The sequence below is a fragment of the Typopeltis vanoorti genome, chromosome 19 (genome assembly GCF_054136105.1).
Source record: "Typopeltis vanoorti isolate ZY-2024b chromosome 19, IOZ_Tvanoo_1.0, whole genome shotgun sequence".
Classification (NCBI taxonomy): Eukaryota; Metazoa; Arthropoda; class Arachnida; order Uropygi; family Thelyphonidae; genus Typopeltis; species Typopeltis vanoorti.
Window position 1 is genome coordinate 12,630,473 of NC_143567.1, and position 18,201 is coordinate 12,648,673.

Below are 18,201 nucleotides of genomic sequence, written 5' to 3' on the forward strand. Positions count from 1 at the left end.
TTTGTGTATTTTAGTTTACAGTTCACATCTGAGAGCTGCTCAACTTTTATTCACTTTAAAACTTTCTTACATGTTATTCTTTTCAATATGAAATTCAATTTTATCCTGCTCAAGACTAAATAGTGATCACTTCCAATTTCAAATCCTCTGTACACTCTGGTGTCCTGCACCAGGGAGAAAACATCACTATCAACAATAACATAGTCAATGAGACTTTTCTTATTCCTAGTTGTTTATACTTTTTTTATATTTTTATTTATTATTTTAAATTAATTAATTACACATCTATTCCCATGTCTCTGAACTCCAATAGTGTTTCCTCCTACTAGACAGCTGCAACCAAGACACATGATATTATACGGATGCTGTATGATGTGTTCTTGTATTCAGAATTTAAATGTTGTTAAAGGTTTTTCTGACTTAACCCTGAAAGAAACTTATGACATACTGAGCAAAATATATAGGTGTAATAAATTATATTTAGTTTTCTCTTAGATGCATGAAGCTATTATTCAAAAAATATAGTACTTAATACAAATTTTATGTTCTTTGCAAAAGCAGCTGTGGACTTTTTAGAATAACAAAGCCGACAAATCAGAGGAGTATGCAAGCTGATAAACACCTGGGAAGGTCAAAAAGAGAAACTTGTCCTCTGAAAAAATACATAAAGAGAAAGATATTTCTGGAAAATTTTCCATGTTACTCCTCTAAATAAATATTAATTTTTATGGCTATTTTGCCTATTTTTCTAATACTTAAAGATATAAAAGAACGAAAGACAAAGAAATCTTGGAGAGAGAGAAAGAGAGAGAGAAGTCATATGTTTCATGTGATTTATCTATACTGTTCTTCTGATGTCTACATATTCCTATTGTTAAACAGATTTAGTGAAATTAATACAAAGCACTGAGAAATGAAAATAAATGCTAGCATTATGATAGTATTATATATATATATATGTGTGTGTATGTATATGTATATATATATTGTGACTAGCATTGACTCGGCTTGTAGACATATTTAAAAATTAAATATTAAAGTTTCTTACCTTTCTCGGTGTTCTTAGTCAGTATAATTATTAATTTTTATATATAGATGGGTTAAAACAAACCCATGAATACATGACTGTATACATAGCAGATTCCAATTTAACACAGGCACTGTAATCTTTTTTTAAAATTCCTTACTGTTGTTCACCATTTGTGCTGATGATAACTTACAATATATAAGATGAAATATCTATATAATAAAATAAATTTTTACTGTGGTATAAGTGTAATTCTATAGTTATGGATACTCCAGAGGTTTTACCTTAACAACTTAGGAACAAATTATATATTTGGTTTTATCCTAGTGTAAGCAAACAAAGTTTGTGCCTGAAGTACCTTCAGGACTGGGACAACTCGTGGCAAAGGTGGTATAAGTTCTCATCACTTGCCTTAGTATCGCATAATTATGGGATACTAAGGCAAGTATTTCTGAAGGTACTACAGGCGCAAACTTTGTTAGCTTACACTTGGAAGGATAAAACTAATATAAAATTAGTAGCAGAGGTAAGTGTTAAAAACTTCCATAAACTTATCTCTAACCTAGAGAAGTTCAGTAATAAGGTGTGACACCCTTTGGCAACTCATATAGGTAAATATGACTTCTTAATTACTTCCACCTTCGTATCACTACCTCTTGGTCTGGCTCCCTTAATGCATAGTATTATACATGTCTGCAAGGAGATGTGCTTTGCATTACGGGATACTAAGGCAAGTGATGAGAATTTATACTACCCTTACCACAAGTTTCCCCAGTCCTGAAGGTACTTCAGGAGCAAACTTTGTTTGCTTACACTTGGATAAAGCATAAAAGCCAAATGAAAAAACTTCCATAAACTTAGGCAAGGCTGTATTCATGTGTGTGCGAACTGTGCGGTAGCACAGGGCCCCGTAAAGTACAAAAAATAGAAAATTAATTTTTTTAAATTATTATATAAATTAATATTATAATTATTATATAAAAAAAGATTATTATATAGAAAAATAAATATATGTATATAATTTTACAACCAACTATTGTCATTATAGTAAGCGAAATAAGATCGTAGCGCTAGAGCGGTAGTATTTGAAACTACTCTAAGATATATAACAATATCGTACAACACGGCTGGCTAACCTATGGCACACCCGAGAATTTTGCTGGCACGTCAACAATTTACATATGGTATCCTTTTATACGCTTATAAATTATTCAACCTTTTTTTTTTAATTGTTACAATAGGTACAAGTTAAATTTTGTTTTACAGGAGACAGCAGCAATGAAGACATGAATTCTATTGGTGTGGTATTAACAAAAGATCACGCGACCCTTTAAAGACAAAAGGAACTGACAATATTTGAGTTGAAATGCTAATTCTCTTCAACCGAATTTAATTCCATAGCATCTGTCATAACAACATTCTCTATATATTTCTTAGTTTTAAGACATTCACGACGGGGATGTCGTTTGTTTAGTTCCTGCAGAACTTCTCATTACCGGCGGGCTCTACTCAAAGTTTCAACCCTTGGTTGATTTTTATTGCTTTGTTTGCATTTGGGCTGGAAGGGAACTCACACAAGCATTATATGGAATGTTTCAATTCATGGTAGAATTTTATTTGAAGTAAGCCTTTGTGATCTGTCATAATGACAGATCACAAAGGCTTTGATTCATTTGAGAATTTCAAATGAATCAAACAAAAACTTATTTCATGTAATTGAAAAATTAGACAAGAGTTTTAGTTAGATTCTGTGTTTCTGGTGAAATATATGGTTTTGCTTGCATCTATATGGCCTAGTTTCTGTGAGAGTGGTAGATGTGATTCATTAGTTAGCACCTTTTTATTCCAGCTGTAATTGCACTATTTGTTGAGAAATATATTACACAGACTGTAAAAGCCTCTGTACCTTATTCAGGGATACAATAAAACTTTTTTTTTTCTTACATCTACAATATATAATGGCTGTTGGGGAAGGCATGTTGTTTTTGTGTGGGAGGTATATATGCAAAACGTTTTAATGTCTTTTTTGATAAAGTGAAATCAGGGGTGCCGGTTATACGCAAGGGCAAGTTATATTCGACAGTAAGCATTCGCCGACATCCTTCTGCTGCTTCCCCTGCTCCGCTGACTTCTATGGTGAGTTACAATGCATAAATATTTTTCTCACAATCGTTTTTTTTTTTTTTCAAACCAACATCATTAAAATCAATTTAATAATACAATAATCAATTTTATACTGAATAATATTATAAATTTTTGGTGATCAGAATAGGATATGTCAATGAAACTTACCACAAGTTAATTTAATGATGTTGGCTTGAGGAAACAACAATATTGTAGCATTAGTCCTGTGATTGATAACTAATTTAAATGCGTACTTTTATATTTGTCGACCTAACCTACACCATATATATAAGTGTACTAATACTCTTTATGATTATTCCATAATCAATTATTAATACTAAAATAAATAGCCAAAAGCGTAACATCGGCAATACAAAATTATATAAATTAAGTGGATATTAAATCCAGCATTAAATATTAGTTTAATGTATGAACTTTAAAAAAATGGGAATGGTATTTACGAGTAAGTTTGTTGGGACTGGGCCCTCTAATACAGTAAGAATAAATATAAATACAGTAAAAATACAGTCTTATAGAAAAAGAATTGAGAATGACTGGTCCTTAGGATTCCCTGACTTTTTCTCATTTCTAATCACATGTGCATTCATTATGCATTTCGCACTGAGCATCTGCCAGTAGGCAGAAATAAGCAGCGGCAAGTGCATTATTGTTGCGTATGTGCACTGTTTTGTTTTTGCTACTGTAAATGGGAATTATAAATTTAATTTAATTTAGGCATATAATAAAATGTTGATTTTTTTGAAACTATAAAAAAATGCATTTGATTTAAGTTTTGAGTTATTTTGTTACAGTTCTACTGAACATGGCTGGCGAAAATAGAAAACGAAAATTATCACAGTCAAGCAGCAGAGAGTTCCAAAGCTGGTGGACTGAGGAGTATGGCATGATTAACAAAGACAATAAAGCAATATGTATTTTACGTTCAGGACAGTTGTGTGCAGAACGTTGTCAGTAAAATGGCATTATGAGACAAACCATAAATTGCTCCTTGAGAAAAGCAAAGACGAACAGATATTCCTATTTTTAATTGCTCGGGCAATTAAAAATAGGAATATCCAGTCAACAACCCTAATGAAATTTATCGGCAGTCATTCAAATATAACTGCTGCTAGTTTTTTTTTGCCTCAAATGTAATGGCCAAACACGGGAAACCTTTTAGTGGGAATATATAAAAGAAACATTAAATAAAAGAAAGACTGGAGAGGAAAATGGGTTCGTCAATTTATTTACCAAACATATTGGACATTCAGTTCTGGGTTTTCATTGTATTATACATTGGCAGGTTTTATGCACAAAGGCTAGTTTCAAGCCACTGGATGATATTATGAGCATTGTAACAAAATTGGTCAATTTTATATCGGCACATGCATTAAATAAACGAAAATTTATAGAAGTATTAAGTGAGGTAAATTCGGTGTACAATGGTTTACTTATGTACAACAACATCCTATGGTTAAGTCGGGGGAAAGTTCTTCAAAGATTTGTTGAGTGTTTAGATGAAGTAAGACTTTTTTTACATAATGAGAAAATCACTGAAAAATACAATCAGTTAATGAACGTCGAATGGCTTTCGAAATTAATGTTTTTTACTGATTTGTGTTTACATTTAAATGAATTAAATGTTAAACTGTAAGGTGTTAACAAGACAATTATTGTCATGTTTGATTTAATCAAAGCATTTGAAGCAAAATTACCAATTTTTAATTGTGACGTTATTTCCAATACCTTCTGATATTTTCCAAATACAAAAAAAATTCTTTGCAGATCTAGAATCCCATGAAAAAACAGATCAAGTTATATTCACAAAAGAGTTTTCTACATAAATATAAAGAGCCAATAGGCTTCAATTCAGTGCTGCACACATTATTTAAATTAAGGGGATATTAAATCCCACATTGTTTTAAAGCCGAATAAGAAACTCAAAGATAGAAATCAAAGAGTTTCATGACGAATATAGCAAACTAAAAAAGTTTTGGCAGATTGCAGCGTACGCTAAAGCATATAGTTCAACACTAAGGCAACTCGTAGCAGAGGAGGGTAAAGTTCTGATAATAGTGATCAGAACTACATCCTCCTCTGCTACGAGTTGCCCTAGTGTTGAACTATGTGCTTTAGCGTATGCTACAATCCACCGAAACCTTTATAGTTTGCTATATTTGGCATGAAACTCTTTGATTCCTATCTTTGAGTTTCTTATTCGGCTTTAAAACAATGTGGGATTTAATATCCCCTGAATTTAAATAGAGTTTTCTACAGTTATTCAGTCAATAATCAACGAATTTTCTTCAAGAGATTTTCGAGTGGCTGAATTTGGAAGGTATAGAAATGCAATTAATCGATTTTCAATCTAGTTCTATATGGAAACAAAAGTTTGTCGATTTGAGAAATGACTTGGAAATAATGGAAAATAATCGATTATTGGGCGCAATTAAAAAGAATGCAGAAAAGGAAATATTGAAAACCTGGAATGCCATTCCTGAAACCCTTTGTTGTTTAAAAAAACTAGCGATGGCTATATTATCAATTTTCTCCTCTACATATGCTTGTGAGACATTATTTTTCGAAATGAATTTTATAAAACACGTTTAAGAAATAGAATGATTGATGAATCTCATTCGTGGTGTGTATTACTAACAGTGACAAAATATGAACCTGATATAAAGCATTTGGCATCTAATGTACAACAGCAAAAATCTCATTGATATATTTATATTGATAAATTAATAAATTGATAATAGATTGATATTGATTAGTATACGACAATGTGTATGCCAAATTATGAGTTCATTTTTATGAAATTCTATGTTAATTTTTAAACTTGTCTCAATAAAATTCTGCGATTAATTTTGTACAAATTTTTCTCCTATTAAAAACTTCACGGCACATCAGCAACTTGATTTGTAAGTATTTGGCACATCGGCACGTCAGCAACTCTATTTGTAAATTTTTGGCACGCGCACATAAAAAAGTTCGCCACTACTGTCGTACAAATAAATACGGAAAATAGGGAAAAGTGCATTTAAAAACAGATGTTTTTAATGATTTTAAGGAGTTTTTTGATTTTAGTTTATGATTTTATGAACAAGTATATACACGTACTGTCATGGCAATTTCTTATGTGACATTACTTGCAAAACATCTTAAAAAATATATTTTGTAAACTGGTTTTTGGTTATCCGACATCAGAATTATTCTTCAATAGCAGTTTTCAATCTATATTAGATTTATTTATTTTCTAATATTATCTATTTTAGATATATTTTATCACGTAAGTAATTTTGTTTTAATTTATTAACTTATTTTATAATTAAATCTATCGTATTTAATTCTAGAGTATGACTAGTCGTGAGAGAGATTATTATGGAACAAAATATCCAAGTGGGCACGAAAAACGAAAGCGAAAACAAGAAAAAGAAGCAGATTGGGAACGTCAAAGAAATTCACTGTTTAAAGTTATGAAGTTGAACTCATATATCTGTTCAGATATATCAGTTGATCACGGGAGTTCTGAAATAACTACAAACAGTTCTTCAGCTTCAACATTAATTAATAATGAGAGCTCTGAAATAATCAAAGGAAGCGGAGAACATGACGCGTGTGGTCAAACAATGAGCATTGAAGATCCTAAAACTGAGACACCAGAGGAAGATGAACTATTTACTATTGATGATCCAGCAACATGGCCCAAAATTTTGAACAACATTATGCTAACACAAATTGTACAACGTGGTCCACCGTCTCCTCCGACTAAAAATGATTTTCCAAAAGATGACAACAAGAGGTGTTTTTCCACAGCTCGCTATGTTAGGACAATTGCAACCGGAGAGAAGCAAAACAGAAGATGGCTTGTATATTTAAACTCTTCCAACTCCATTTTTTGTTTTTGTTGCAAATTATTTTCTTCTGATGATAATTTTTTATCTAATAATGGCTTTTCTGACTGGCGACATGTAAATGAAAGATTAAAGTTGCACGAACGAAATCCAATGCATATGAAATGCATGTATTCATGGACACAAATGGAATGTAATTTAAAAAAATCGCAATACAATTGATCAGACAAATCAAAATGTCATAAAATTTGAAGCAGAACAGTTAAGAAATGTTTTAAGACGAATAGTAGCAGCAATTCTTTATTTATTTGAACATAATTTAACTTTTAGAGGTAATTTTGATACTTTTGTACACAGCCCACAATGGTAATATTTTTGGAATCATAGAATTAATTTCAGAATTTGATCCACGTTTAAAAGATCATTTAATGCGATGTTCGGGAAAATAAATTATAGGTAAGAAACAAAATTCGTATCTATCACCAATTGTGCAAAATGAATTAATTGTTGATATGGGAACCAAAATTCAACAAAATATTGTAAATATGATACGACAGGCAAAGTACTATTACAATAATTCTCGATTTTACTCCTGATGTTAATCATCAGGAGCAAATTTCAGTAATTTTTAGATATATTTGAAGCAGATATTGAAATTCGTGAACACTTTTTGATGTTTTTAATAACTAATGACACTACTGGTAAAGGTATATATGAAAATATAAAATCACTTTTGAATAAATTAAATCTTAAATTGTCAGATTGTAGAGGGCAAGGATATGATAACGGAGCGAACATGAAAGGAGTATATAAGGGAGTCCGTGCTTACATTTTAAATGAAAACGAAAATGCATTTTATACTCCTTGTGCCTGTCAAATTTAAATTTGATTTTAGGAGATGTCGCAAAATCATCAATTATAGCAATAAATTTTTTTAATGTTATACAAAAAATATATACATTATTTGCTGCCTCAACTTCACGTTGGGACATATTAAAGAAATTTGTTAAACAATTAACTCCAAAACCGTTATGTGATACAAGATGGAAATGTAGAATAGAATCAGTTAGAGCTGTACATTTTAAAATTCCAGAATTTTTAAATGCACTAAAAGAATTATTTAAAACTGCATCGGATAATACTATCAAAGTAGAAGTGGTTTCAATATATGAACAAATAGATTCATTTGAGTTTATACTAAGGCTTGTAATTTGGTATGAGCTTTTGTCAAAAGATAATTTAGTAAGTAAAGCACTACAAAATACAAAAATTCCCATAGACGTAGCAACTAATGATATTAAAGAGTTAGTGCAATGACACTTCAAAGTATTTTGAAGAGCAGAGAATATCAGGATTTGATAGGTGTTTTGAGATTGCTAAAGAACTATCAAATCTATTAGAAATAGAAATTAAATTTAAAGAAAGTCGAGTTCGTCAAAGAAAAGTATTTTTTGATTATGAAATGCCTGATGAATCACACATAGGTGATAACAAAGATAATTTTAGGATAAATTTCTTTTTTGTAATTTTAGATACTGCTCTACAATCTGTCAAAAAAAGATTTGAATTGTATGAAATTTATAAGAAAAATGACAGAAAATGAATTAAAATTTTGCTGCAAACAGCTGTATCAAAATTTAAATGCAGATATTGATGAATCTGAATTTTACAATGAATTAATTATTTTTAGAAATATTGTTACAGAAGATGCACCCATTAATATTTTAAAATTCATAATTGCAAATAATTTGTCAGATATTTATCCATATATTACTACGTCATTTAAAATATTATTGACCAGTCCAGTTACGGTCGCATCAGCAGAAAGGTCATTTTCCAAATTAAAATTAATAAAAATGTATTTGCGATCGTCTATGTCTCAAGAATGTTTGTTGTCCCTGGCAATAATATCTATAGAGCATGAAATTGCAAAAAATTTGAATTTTGATAGTGTTATAAATGATTTTATTGATAAGTGCATTAGGTTAAATAAAATTTAATATATAAAGATTTCTTTTAAATATTATAAGTTGTTATATTTATATTTTTATATTATTATTTATATTATTAAATTAATCACTGTTCTGGCATATTTATATGATAATGTGTACTTACATAATAAAATAATATATCATGTACATACAAACACATTTATTTTTTAACTAATTTTTTCCCTTTACTTTAAATTGATGCTAAAGAGCATACTTGTTCATTTATGTGCATAAATATTTTTTATATTTGATTTAATTAATTAACAGGATATCCATTTAAAATTTCCATAAAAGTTACTAACTTTCAGGGGGCCCCACTTTTCCATTTCACACAGGGCCCTGCAAAATTAGAATAGGCCCTGAACTTAGGAACAACTTGTGTCTACATTCCTAATATTCAATTATAATCCTAACAGGCTGGGTAGAAAGGATTTGTGCATTGGAATACCAACAACTGTTAACGTGAATATCTATAGTAGTACCTTTGGCTTCTATTATTCAGGAGCATTTTTAGAATTCAAGTCTCATTTACTAATTATATCAAAGGTATCATTAAAGAGAATTCTCTCACATTTTCCTTTAATGCAGAATATAATACTCCATCTAATTTAATTTTGGTTACATCAGCAGTCATTATTTAAATATAAATTCAACTGACTAAATCATTTTGAATGTTGCAAATCCAAAGTGACAGATAGTACAATATGATGAAATAAAACTTTGAAACATATTACTCAAAATGTCTAAATAAAGAGAAGAAAAGAAAATAGTGACTTACCTTTAATGGTTTCTTAAAATCTGATGCCTCATAATTCCCTAACTGTGAAATAGTGTCTTGAACAATATTTTCCCGAGTTACAGTTAAAACAAAATATGGGTTGACCCGTGAAAGAACTGGAAGGAACATACTAGCAAAGTTCTGGTTCATGGCTTGATCTACAGCTGACTAGAAAGAGAGAGAGAGAGAGGGAAAGAAAGAATATCATTCATTATCACTTGAGATCCATTTCATTGATTAAGAATGTCCAGAAGAAATGAATTTTTTTTGCCCTTTACATTCTACTTATAATTTCTAAGAGCATAACCATACATAAAAAAAAAAAAAAAACCTCAGGATATATGAAGTGAAGAGATTTTAAACAACCAGTAACTCTGACTATTTAAAACACTGTAGAAATGAATTTCAGACAATAAGCATGGAAGTGTGGTGGTGAAAAATATAACAACTTTGGAAAAGCTCTGAATTTCTGATTTCTGTTTGATAAAATTAAGAGACAAGATGTGGATGTATCCCTCATCCACACAAAAATAAATAAATATTAAACTAAACTAGTTCAGAGTTTCAAACCCAGCATGAATAAGACAAATACTATTATATTTGTATTATTATTATTATGTGACACCTCCAAGAACTCATCATGGAAGGGCACTCTACTCCTCTGCACACGTCTCACCATCTCCACTACTACATACAGTATTTTTTGCCTTAAAAGATGCACTTTTTTGTACCTAAAATTTATCTGAAAATTAGGATGCATCCTATAAGCCAAATGCATGTTATACACTTATGTATTTTTTACGAATGCGCAGTTACAGTGCATCATCGCTTGTCAGTAATACATGATCAGTTTGAACAGTTGCACAGTTGTTAACAGTCATGCATTTAAACTAGTAATCAGTAGGTTATTATAATTAATTTTTTTTATAACCCAGGATTCTACAAAGCACAGACATAGCTATATGATTCTGTTTAAGCACAGTGTGATTGAGTATGCAAAAAGGAATGGCAACAGGGCAGCAGAGTGGCACTTTTGATCTCCGCCTACAGAAAAAATGGTATAAACCTGGAGGAAATAAGAACAGCAATTAATAGAAGCAAATTCTAAAAAACACAATCTCTGCAGAAAACTAGCAAAATGGCCAGAAATTGAAAAATAATTAAAAATTTCTTTAAAGAATTAATGAAAACTGGGTTGCTGAATATCAACAAAAATGATTATTCAATGAGCAAAATTATTAGCAACAGAAAGAAATATAGATTTTACAGGGTTTCCATCATGGTGCTTTAGTTATGCACTGTGATGTGTGATAACTTCAAGTGCACTTGATGTGCACTCAAACAAGACTGATGACTCCAAAGGTAAAAAAAAAAAAAAAAAAATTATTGTTAAAACTTCTAGTCATGAAAAAACTCACTATAGTGTCATTTTGTTGTTCTGTGCAGATGGAACAAAACTGCCATCTTTTTAAATTTTAAAAGAAAAACAATTCCTGAAGAAAAACTTCCCAAAGTAGTTTCCATTCATATTCATCCAAAAGGATGGATGGATGAAAAAGGGATAAAGTTATGGATAAAGTGTGGTTTGGATGTCCTGGAAGTTTACATCAGAAACCTGCTTTGTTAGAATAGGATCAGTTTAGATTCCATAAAACCAAAGCTGTTAAGAATGAACTTCGCAAAATAAAGACAACAATAGCTGTAATTCCACCTCTGTGCTTCAACCTTTAGATGTATGAATGAACAAACTATTTAAAGGATTTAGGAGGGGAAAATGGATCAATTGAATGCAATCTCCAAATTTTGAGGAAACATGCACAGGTAGGAGAAAGAAGCCCACAATTTTGCTGGTGTGTGAATGGATTACGTGTTCATGGAATGAAGTGAAACCCGAAATTATTATGAAGTCTTTTTAAAAGTGTGTCTTGGTATACGGAGGATGACTTATTATTTCAAGACAGCAATGACTCAGTTTCTGATGAAGAATCAAGTTTGGAAAATTTTGAGAGTGAAGCTGAATAAGATTTGAAAAAACGATTAATGAAATTTATAAAAATTTCGTTTAATTCTATTTAATTATTTTGTTAAAATTATATATATATATATATTATTATTATATGTTAGATGTTTTAATTATTTGATTTTTTTTAAGAATAATTGTTTTTTTTATCTAATAAACAAATAATACATGTATTAAAATTGAAAATTTAAAAAAAAATTATATTTACATGAAAAATTTGATTCATAATTTGTGCATCTTAAACTGTGAACAGTATTTTTTTCCCAAAAAAATTCAACATGAAAAATGTAATGCATCCAATACAATGGTGCTATAAGGTGAAAAATACAGTAATTCTCCAAATACACATAACACCACCACTACTATCATCAGTGCTGTCTACTATCCAATCACCACCACCAGCAGTATTTTTTGTCTGTAAATTGTGTGTGTTCTCATGGCTAATATGTCTATATGCGGGATGGAAAACTTGAGTTCCTGTGAGGAAAAACTCTACTGCCTCCATATGAGATCAGCTAAATAATTTGGATATTAAAAAGTTTTCTGGTCCTGACAGCATCTCTATAATTATTCTTAAACATTATGCTCAAGAGCTAACCTTCCAACAGCAGAAAACTTGCCTCCAAAATAATGAAGCAAGTTGTCAATAACCCACTCCTCCACTATGCAGAGGCCCACTAATTAATCAGCGACCACCAGTACAGATTCTGCCATTCAAGATCCATAGCTGACATTGTAGCTGATATTACCCTGTGAACATCTACCATGGAAAGGTTTAGAGAAACCTGAGTTGTCGTCCTTGACATTTCCGGTGTGTAGCATCAAGCGTCTCTTTCACCAGCATCTCTCTAGCGGTTCCTCTCTTCAAGCTTCACTACCAATGCTGGAGTGCTTCGAAGCTCTGTCCTATCACCAACTCTCTTTCTCTTGTACTTAAATGATCTACTCACAATAGCTACTAATTCTATCCACAGCTCTGCAGATGATAGTACTCTCTACTCATTTGACAAACCATGGAGCCTTGTTATGTTTAATGCCACCAAAACACATTATTGCCTTTTCTTGTGCAAAAGAAATCCCAGCTCACCTACCCTTACCCTCAGCAATACACAAATTACCACATAAGATGAGATCTCGTGACTTGGGTTAATGTTTACCTCCAGTCTTTCCATCACATCAATAGCCTCTTCAGCATGAAAGAAACTTCATTCTCTTTGTTCAAGATCCTCTCTTATACCCAACTTACTCTTAACTATATACAAATCCCAAATCTGCCCATGTTTAGAATACCGCTCACATGTTTGGGGTGGTGCACCTAAAACTACCCTTAAAATTTTTGAGGCCATCAAGAAGCAAGCAATAAGACAATCAGGTGCAGTGTTTCAGCACTGTCTATTCTACAGGTACTTTCATGGTCACAGCTCCAGTGAATTGGCAACCATCATTCCTCCACTTTCTATTGCACCTGTTAATACAAAAACAGCAGCTGTCCAGCATTCTTTAACAGTGCAAGTACAAACACACCAAACCTGCTTCTATTCTTTCTCTTACATTCCATCCACCACTGTCCTCTGGAACAGCCTTCTTCATGAAGTATTTCCAAACTACAACTGAAAAGCTTAAAAAAATTTTTTTTTTTAAAATCAATAAACTTCTATCTCAGTCCTCACTTGCACTCCATAATACACAACACTGGTATGCTTATGGGTCCCTCAACCTCCCATGTATGGAATCAATATTTAAAAAAAAAAATAAAATAAAAAAGTTAATGTAACTAGTAAATGAGAAATATGACCTTGCATCAAATGACAAATTATCAATTATAAATTATCCATAAGAATTTATGGTATCAGAGTTGTCTAAGATTCTGATTTGTTCTCTGTTCTTGTTCTTTTATATGTGTCCATTAAAAAAGTAATTTCTTTTTGACTGACTTAATTCACAACTATTTGTGATATTGTATGTCACAAAAATTTTCATGCTTAAAATATTTTGAATGCAACCATTCATTGTTATGATTTCATTTCTGATAACATTTTATGAAAATTTTTGAACTGGTTCTGAGAAAAAATAATTTTATGCAGGGTTCCACAGTCTCAAAAAAAAGTTTCAAGAAACACTGCTCTAGACATTGCTGAACTAGTGATTTCTCAATCATCTGACATGAAAATGATAACAATAATAATTATTATTATAATTATTATATGGCCTCCATGGAGTCAATAGACTCATCACAGGAGGTCCTCCATCACCTTGCAATTACTTATAACTGATCCCGTGATCATCGATTTTTGGAGAATAACAAAACCTTCAATTAACTAACCTTTTAATTATCTGAAAACTGAGGGATTACTCTATATCACTGAATAAAGTACTTACATGAACACTTTCGGTGATCTCCATGTTATTATTATTATTATTAATTATAAGAATTATATTTATTATTATTATTATTTATTATATATTAATATATATTATTACTATAATTATAATATTAATTACATTATTATAACATGGGCTACACTTAACAAATTAGTAACTCGAAAAAAGAAAACTTCAGCACAAGATTTTGTTGCAAAACGTTTTGGTCAGGATACAAACCAAGAGGAACTAGCAGACGCATTCAACCAACCGTGCTATCACAAACAACATCACACAACTCAAAAAACACAATCTACCAACGATTAACAAAAAACTACTGGCACAAAGTCAACAACAAACTATGTATTTTCCATCTGTAACAAAACAGGAACTGAAAGAAGCACTTTTACAGCTAAAACCAAAGACCACTCCAGGAATAGACAAAATACGACTCACAGACCTTTTAACACACTTTGAACAAATAAATCCAATACTTATCACATTCATGAACATAATATTCAACACTGGCATTATTCCACAACAACTAAAAACTGCAATAATTATGCCAATTTACAAACATGGTAAAAGAAACGATACTCAGAACTACAGACCAATAGTCACCATACCAGTCATTTCAAAAATTCTAGACAAAATAACACACACCAGACTACAGAACTATTTACAGAAGTACAACATTATCTCACAAAACCAATACAGCTTTCAGAAAACAAAAAGCACCATCACTTTATTAGAAGACATCGCCGATGCAATAAACAAAGCTCTTGATAAAAACAAGTATGCCATCCCTATACTGCTTGACTTAATCAAAGCATTTGATACACTTGATTATGATATGCTACTCACCAAACTATACTCAATAGGTATAAGAGGAACACTGCATACCTGGTTCAGGAACTATCTCTCAAACAGAACACAAGTAACAGACGGGGTATACAAATAAAACACGGTGTCCCTCAAGGTGCCATATCATCACCTACTCTATTCAACATATACATTAACGATGTTCATAACCTGGCCATAAGAAGTCAAATATTTCAGTACGCAGATGACACTGCACTACTAGCAATCCGCACAGACATCAGCATGGTTCTCTCCAAAGCACAACAAGATCTAAATGAAATCGCAACATACTTCAACCAAAACGCAATTGTAATCAACAGCACCAAAACACAGATGTTAATAATACACAACGAATCATGAACCCGCACCACTATCGACACATTGTCACACATACCGCTGCATTAACAACAAAAAAAACCTGCCAATATCCTGAAATCAAACCTGTAATACATACAAAATACCTTGATCTTTACATGGGTTGCCACCTTAAATGGACAAAACATATAGAATACCTACACACCAAAATCCGCATCATCGCAGCAAAACTCTTCCAAGTAAAAGACATTATTCCATCTAACATAAAAAAAAAACATAAATTCCTTAGTAAATAATATTACTAAGGAATTACTTCAACATCATCTATCGAAACAACAGAGACACATATCGTATAACACAACCCACAACAACTCTCTACATCCTTCAACAACTAATACGGTTCTTCTGTAAGATCACATCAGATCGTCAAGAAATTTAAGACACATAGACAACTACAGAACATTAAAACACGAACTCTGGAAAATATACCAACAAAGTTAATATACCATTAACACTAATATACACATCACAAATCAGCAGCCTCCAATGCCTGCATCCCATCCATAAACAGTAAAAGCAAATTAAATAGTGAAGGCTAATCCCACTCTCTTCATAAAAGCTAACCCCAGCTTCGAAGTAGGTGGGATTAATCCACCTCATTCAACTACATGTAATCCACATAATCAAAGACTGCAAATTACATAACAAAACAGTGAGTACGGTGTATAATAATAATAATAATAATAATGAAGATATTGATATAAAAAAAAATTGTGTATATGTAAATAGGCTGTATAATAATAAGCTATGATATTGATATTGAAAAAAAAATTATGCACCTTTACATTTAAAAAAAATCACTGTACTCTACATTTTGTACGGAACAGAAAATGTAATAGTATGCTTTATTGTATATATGTAAATACTCTATACGATGATAAATAAAATAAATTTTAAAAAATGTTAAAAAATTATTATTATTATCAGATATATATATTATTATGCAGAAGAAAGATTCATAAAGCTGATTCTAGTCCATGACTAGAGGAACTTTTTTTTTTAAGCCGTTTTCTAAAGGGTTCAGAATGTGAGAAGAAATTAAGGTTTGATGGTTCTACTAGCTGGACTGAGTCAAGTTGAGAGCTGTTTGGCATATAAAAGTGAAGACTGAGTTAAGTTTATTTATAAATACCACAAGTATTAAGAATAAGGGAAAGGAGTTTATGGTATTGAATGATTTTATCAGGCACAATACTGTTGACACAGCTAACATAGATCACGAATTGACAGAAACAGAATACAGCTGGTTTGGTATTTTCAGTCAACTTGTTCAGACACTGCCGAAATTTTTCATGTTCAGTTATATGAAGATAATGCAAAATTCAGGAGTATAACACAAGCAATTCTGATGTGAAGATATTTTGAAGGCATTTGAAATAGATAGGCTGGTGTTATAAGCAGAACAATGGGATATTATTAGAGTGATATAGTACATTCCAGTGGTGTTCAACCTTTTTTACTATGCGAGCTACTTTTCTATAAAAACTTATTCGGCGATCTACTCTCTTATACATAAGTTATTCGGCGATCTACTCTCCTTTATAGATCACGTTCCCCCAACCTGATTACGCACAAATAAACAACTAAAAAGAAATACACAACTCAAAACTTTATTTGTGTATTTAAAAATTTATTTATCACTTTTAATTATTTTAATACAACAAAAAAAAAATATATATATATTAAAGGGATAAAAATCCTATGTTGTTATATAGCCAGTAAGTGAAACTCAAGATCGAGAACTACAATCTATGAGTTTCAATGCCGAAAAACTATCGGCGAAGGCAATTCAAAGCAAAGGTGGAGCAAGCTCTCTCACTATTCTTTATTCTCTCATGATGTAAAACACAGCTCCTAGGAGATGTAATACTGTCATTACATTATGAGGAGAGGTCACTACCCAGACCGGTTTCAACCTTTTTTGAGGTCTCATCAGTGAGTAGGTAGACCTGGAAGATATCCAAGCTTAGTGAAAAGAACTTACATACCTTCACTATACGAATGCCATAAAGGTGTGCTTATATTTTGTAATTAAAATGAAAAGCCAAACGTCTAGTTTTCTGGCAATTTAATAGATATTAAAGGGATAAAAATCCTATGTTGTTATATAGCCAGTAAGTGAAACTCAAGATCGAGAACTACGATCTATGAGTTTCAATGCCGAAAAACTATCTTGAGTTTCACTTATTGGCTATATAACAACTGTTATATAGCCAGTTTCAATGCCGAAAAACTATCTCGAGTTTCACAGGTCTACCTACTCACTGATGAGACCTCAAAAAAGGCTGAAACCGGTCTGGGTAGTGACCTCTCCTCATAATGTAAGGCAGTATTACATCTCCTAGGAGCTGTGTTTTACATTATGAGAAAATATCAAGGATAGTGATGGAGCTTGCTCCATCTTTGCTTTGAGTTGCCTTGATGTTGTACTACCAGGTGTTCACTTACGCTTGGATTCGCCAATAGTTCTTCGGCATGAAACTCTTAGATCGTAGTTTTCGATCTCAGAGTTTCACATACTGGCTGTAAAATAATAAGGGATTTTCATCCCATTAATTTAAATATGGAAGATGTCTAAATTTGCGGTCATTTATATTTTTCTTTAATAAAAGTAAGTACTGTTGGAAAGTTTTTAACTTAACATATCAGTTAAATTTTTATCTCTACCTTGTAACTCTAAATTTAAATTACTTAATTACGAAATTAAGCAAATTTAAATTGCTTAATTTCGTAGTAGATTTTTAGTAGATTTCATACAGAAATCTACTAAAAATTATAAGTGTAACAACCATCTTTTATCCCTCAATCGT

The 18,201-nt window shown here is 31.4% G+C and overlaps 1 protein-coding gene across 3 annotated transcripts in view; it reads right to left on the reverse strand.

Moving 5' to 3' along the window:
* Nucleotides 1–18,201, reverse strand: part of Herc4 (HECT and RLD domain containing E3 ubiquitin ligase 4) — a 604,012-nt gene that overhangs the window by 247,005 nt on the left and 338,806 nt on the right. For all 3 annotated transcript variants that reach the window (XM_090409674.1, XM_090409672.1, XM_090409675.1), the window contains one exon: nt 9,775–9,942. In XM_090409674.1, coding sequence (XP_090265800.1) covers nt 9,775–9,942 — 168 coding nt within the window. The remainder of the gene's footprint in view (nt 1–9,774; nt 9,943–18,201) is intronic.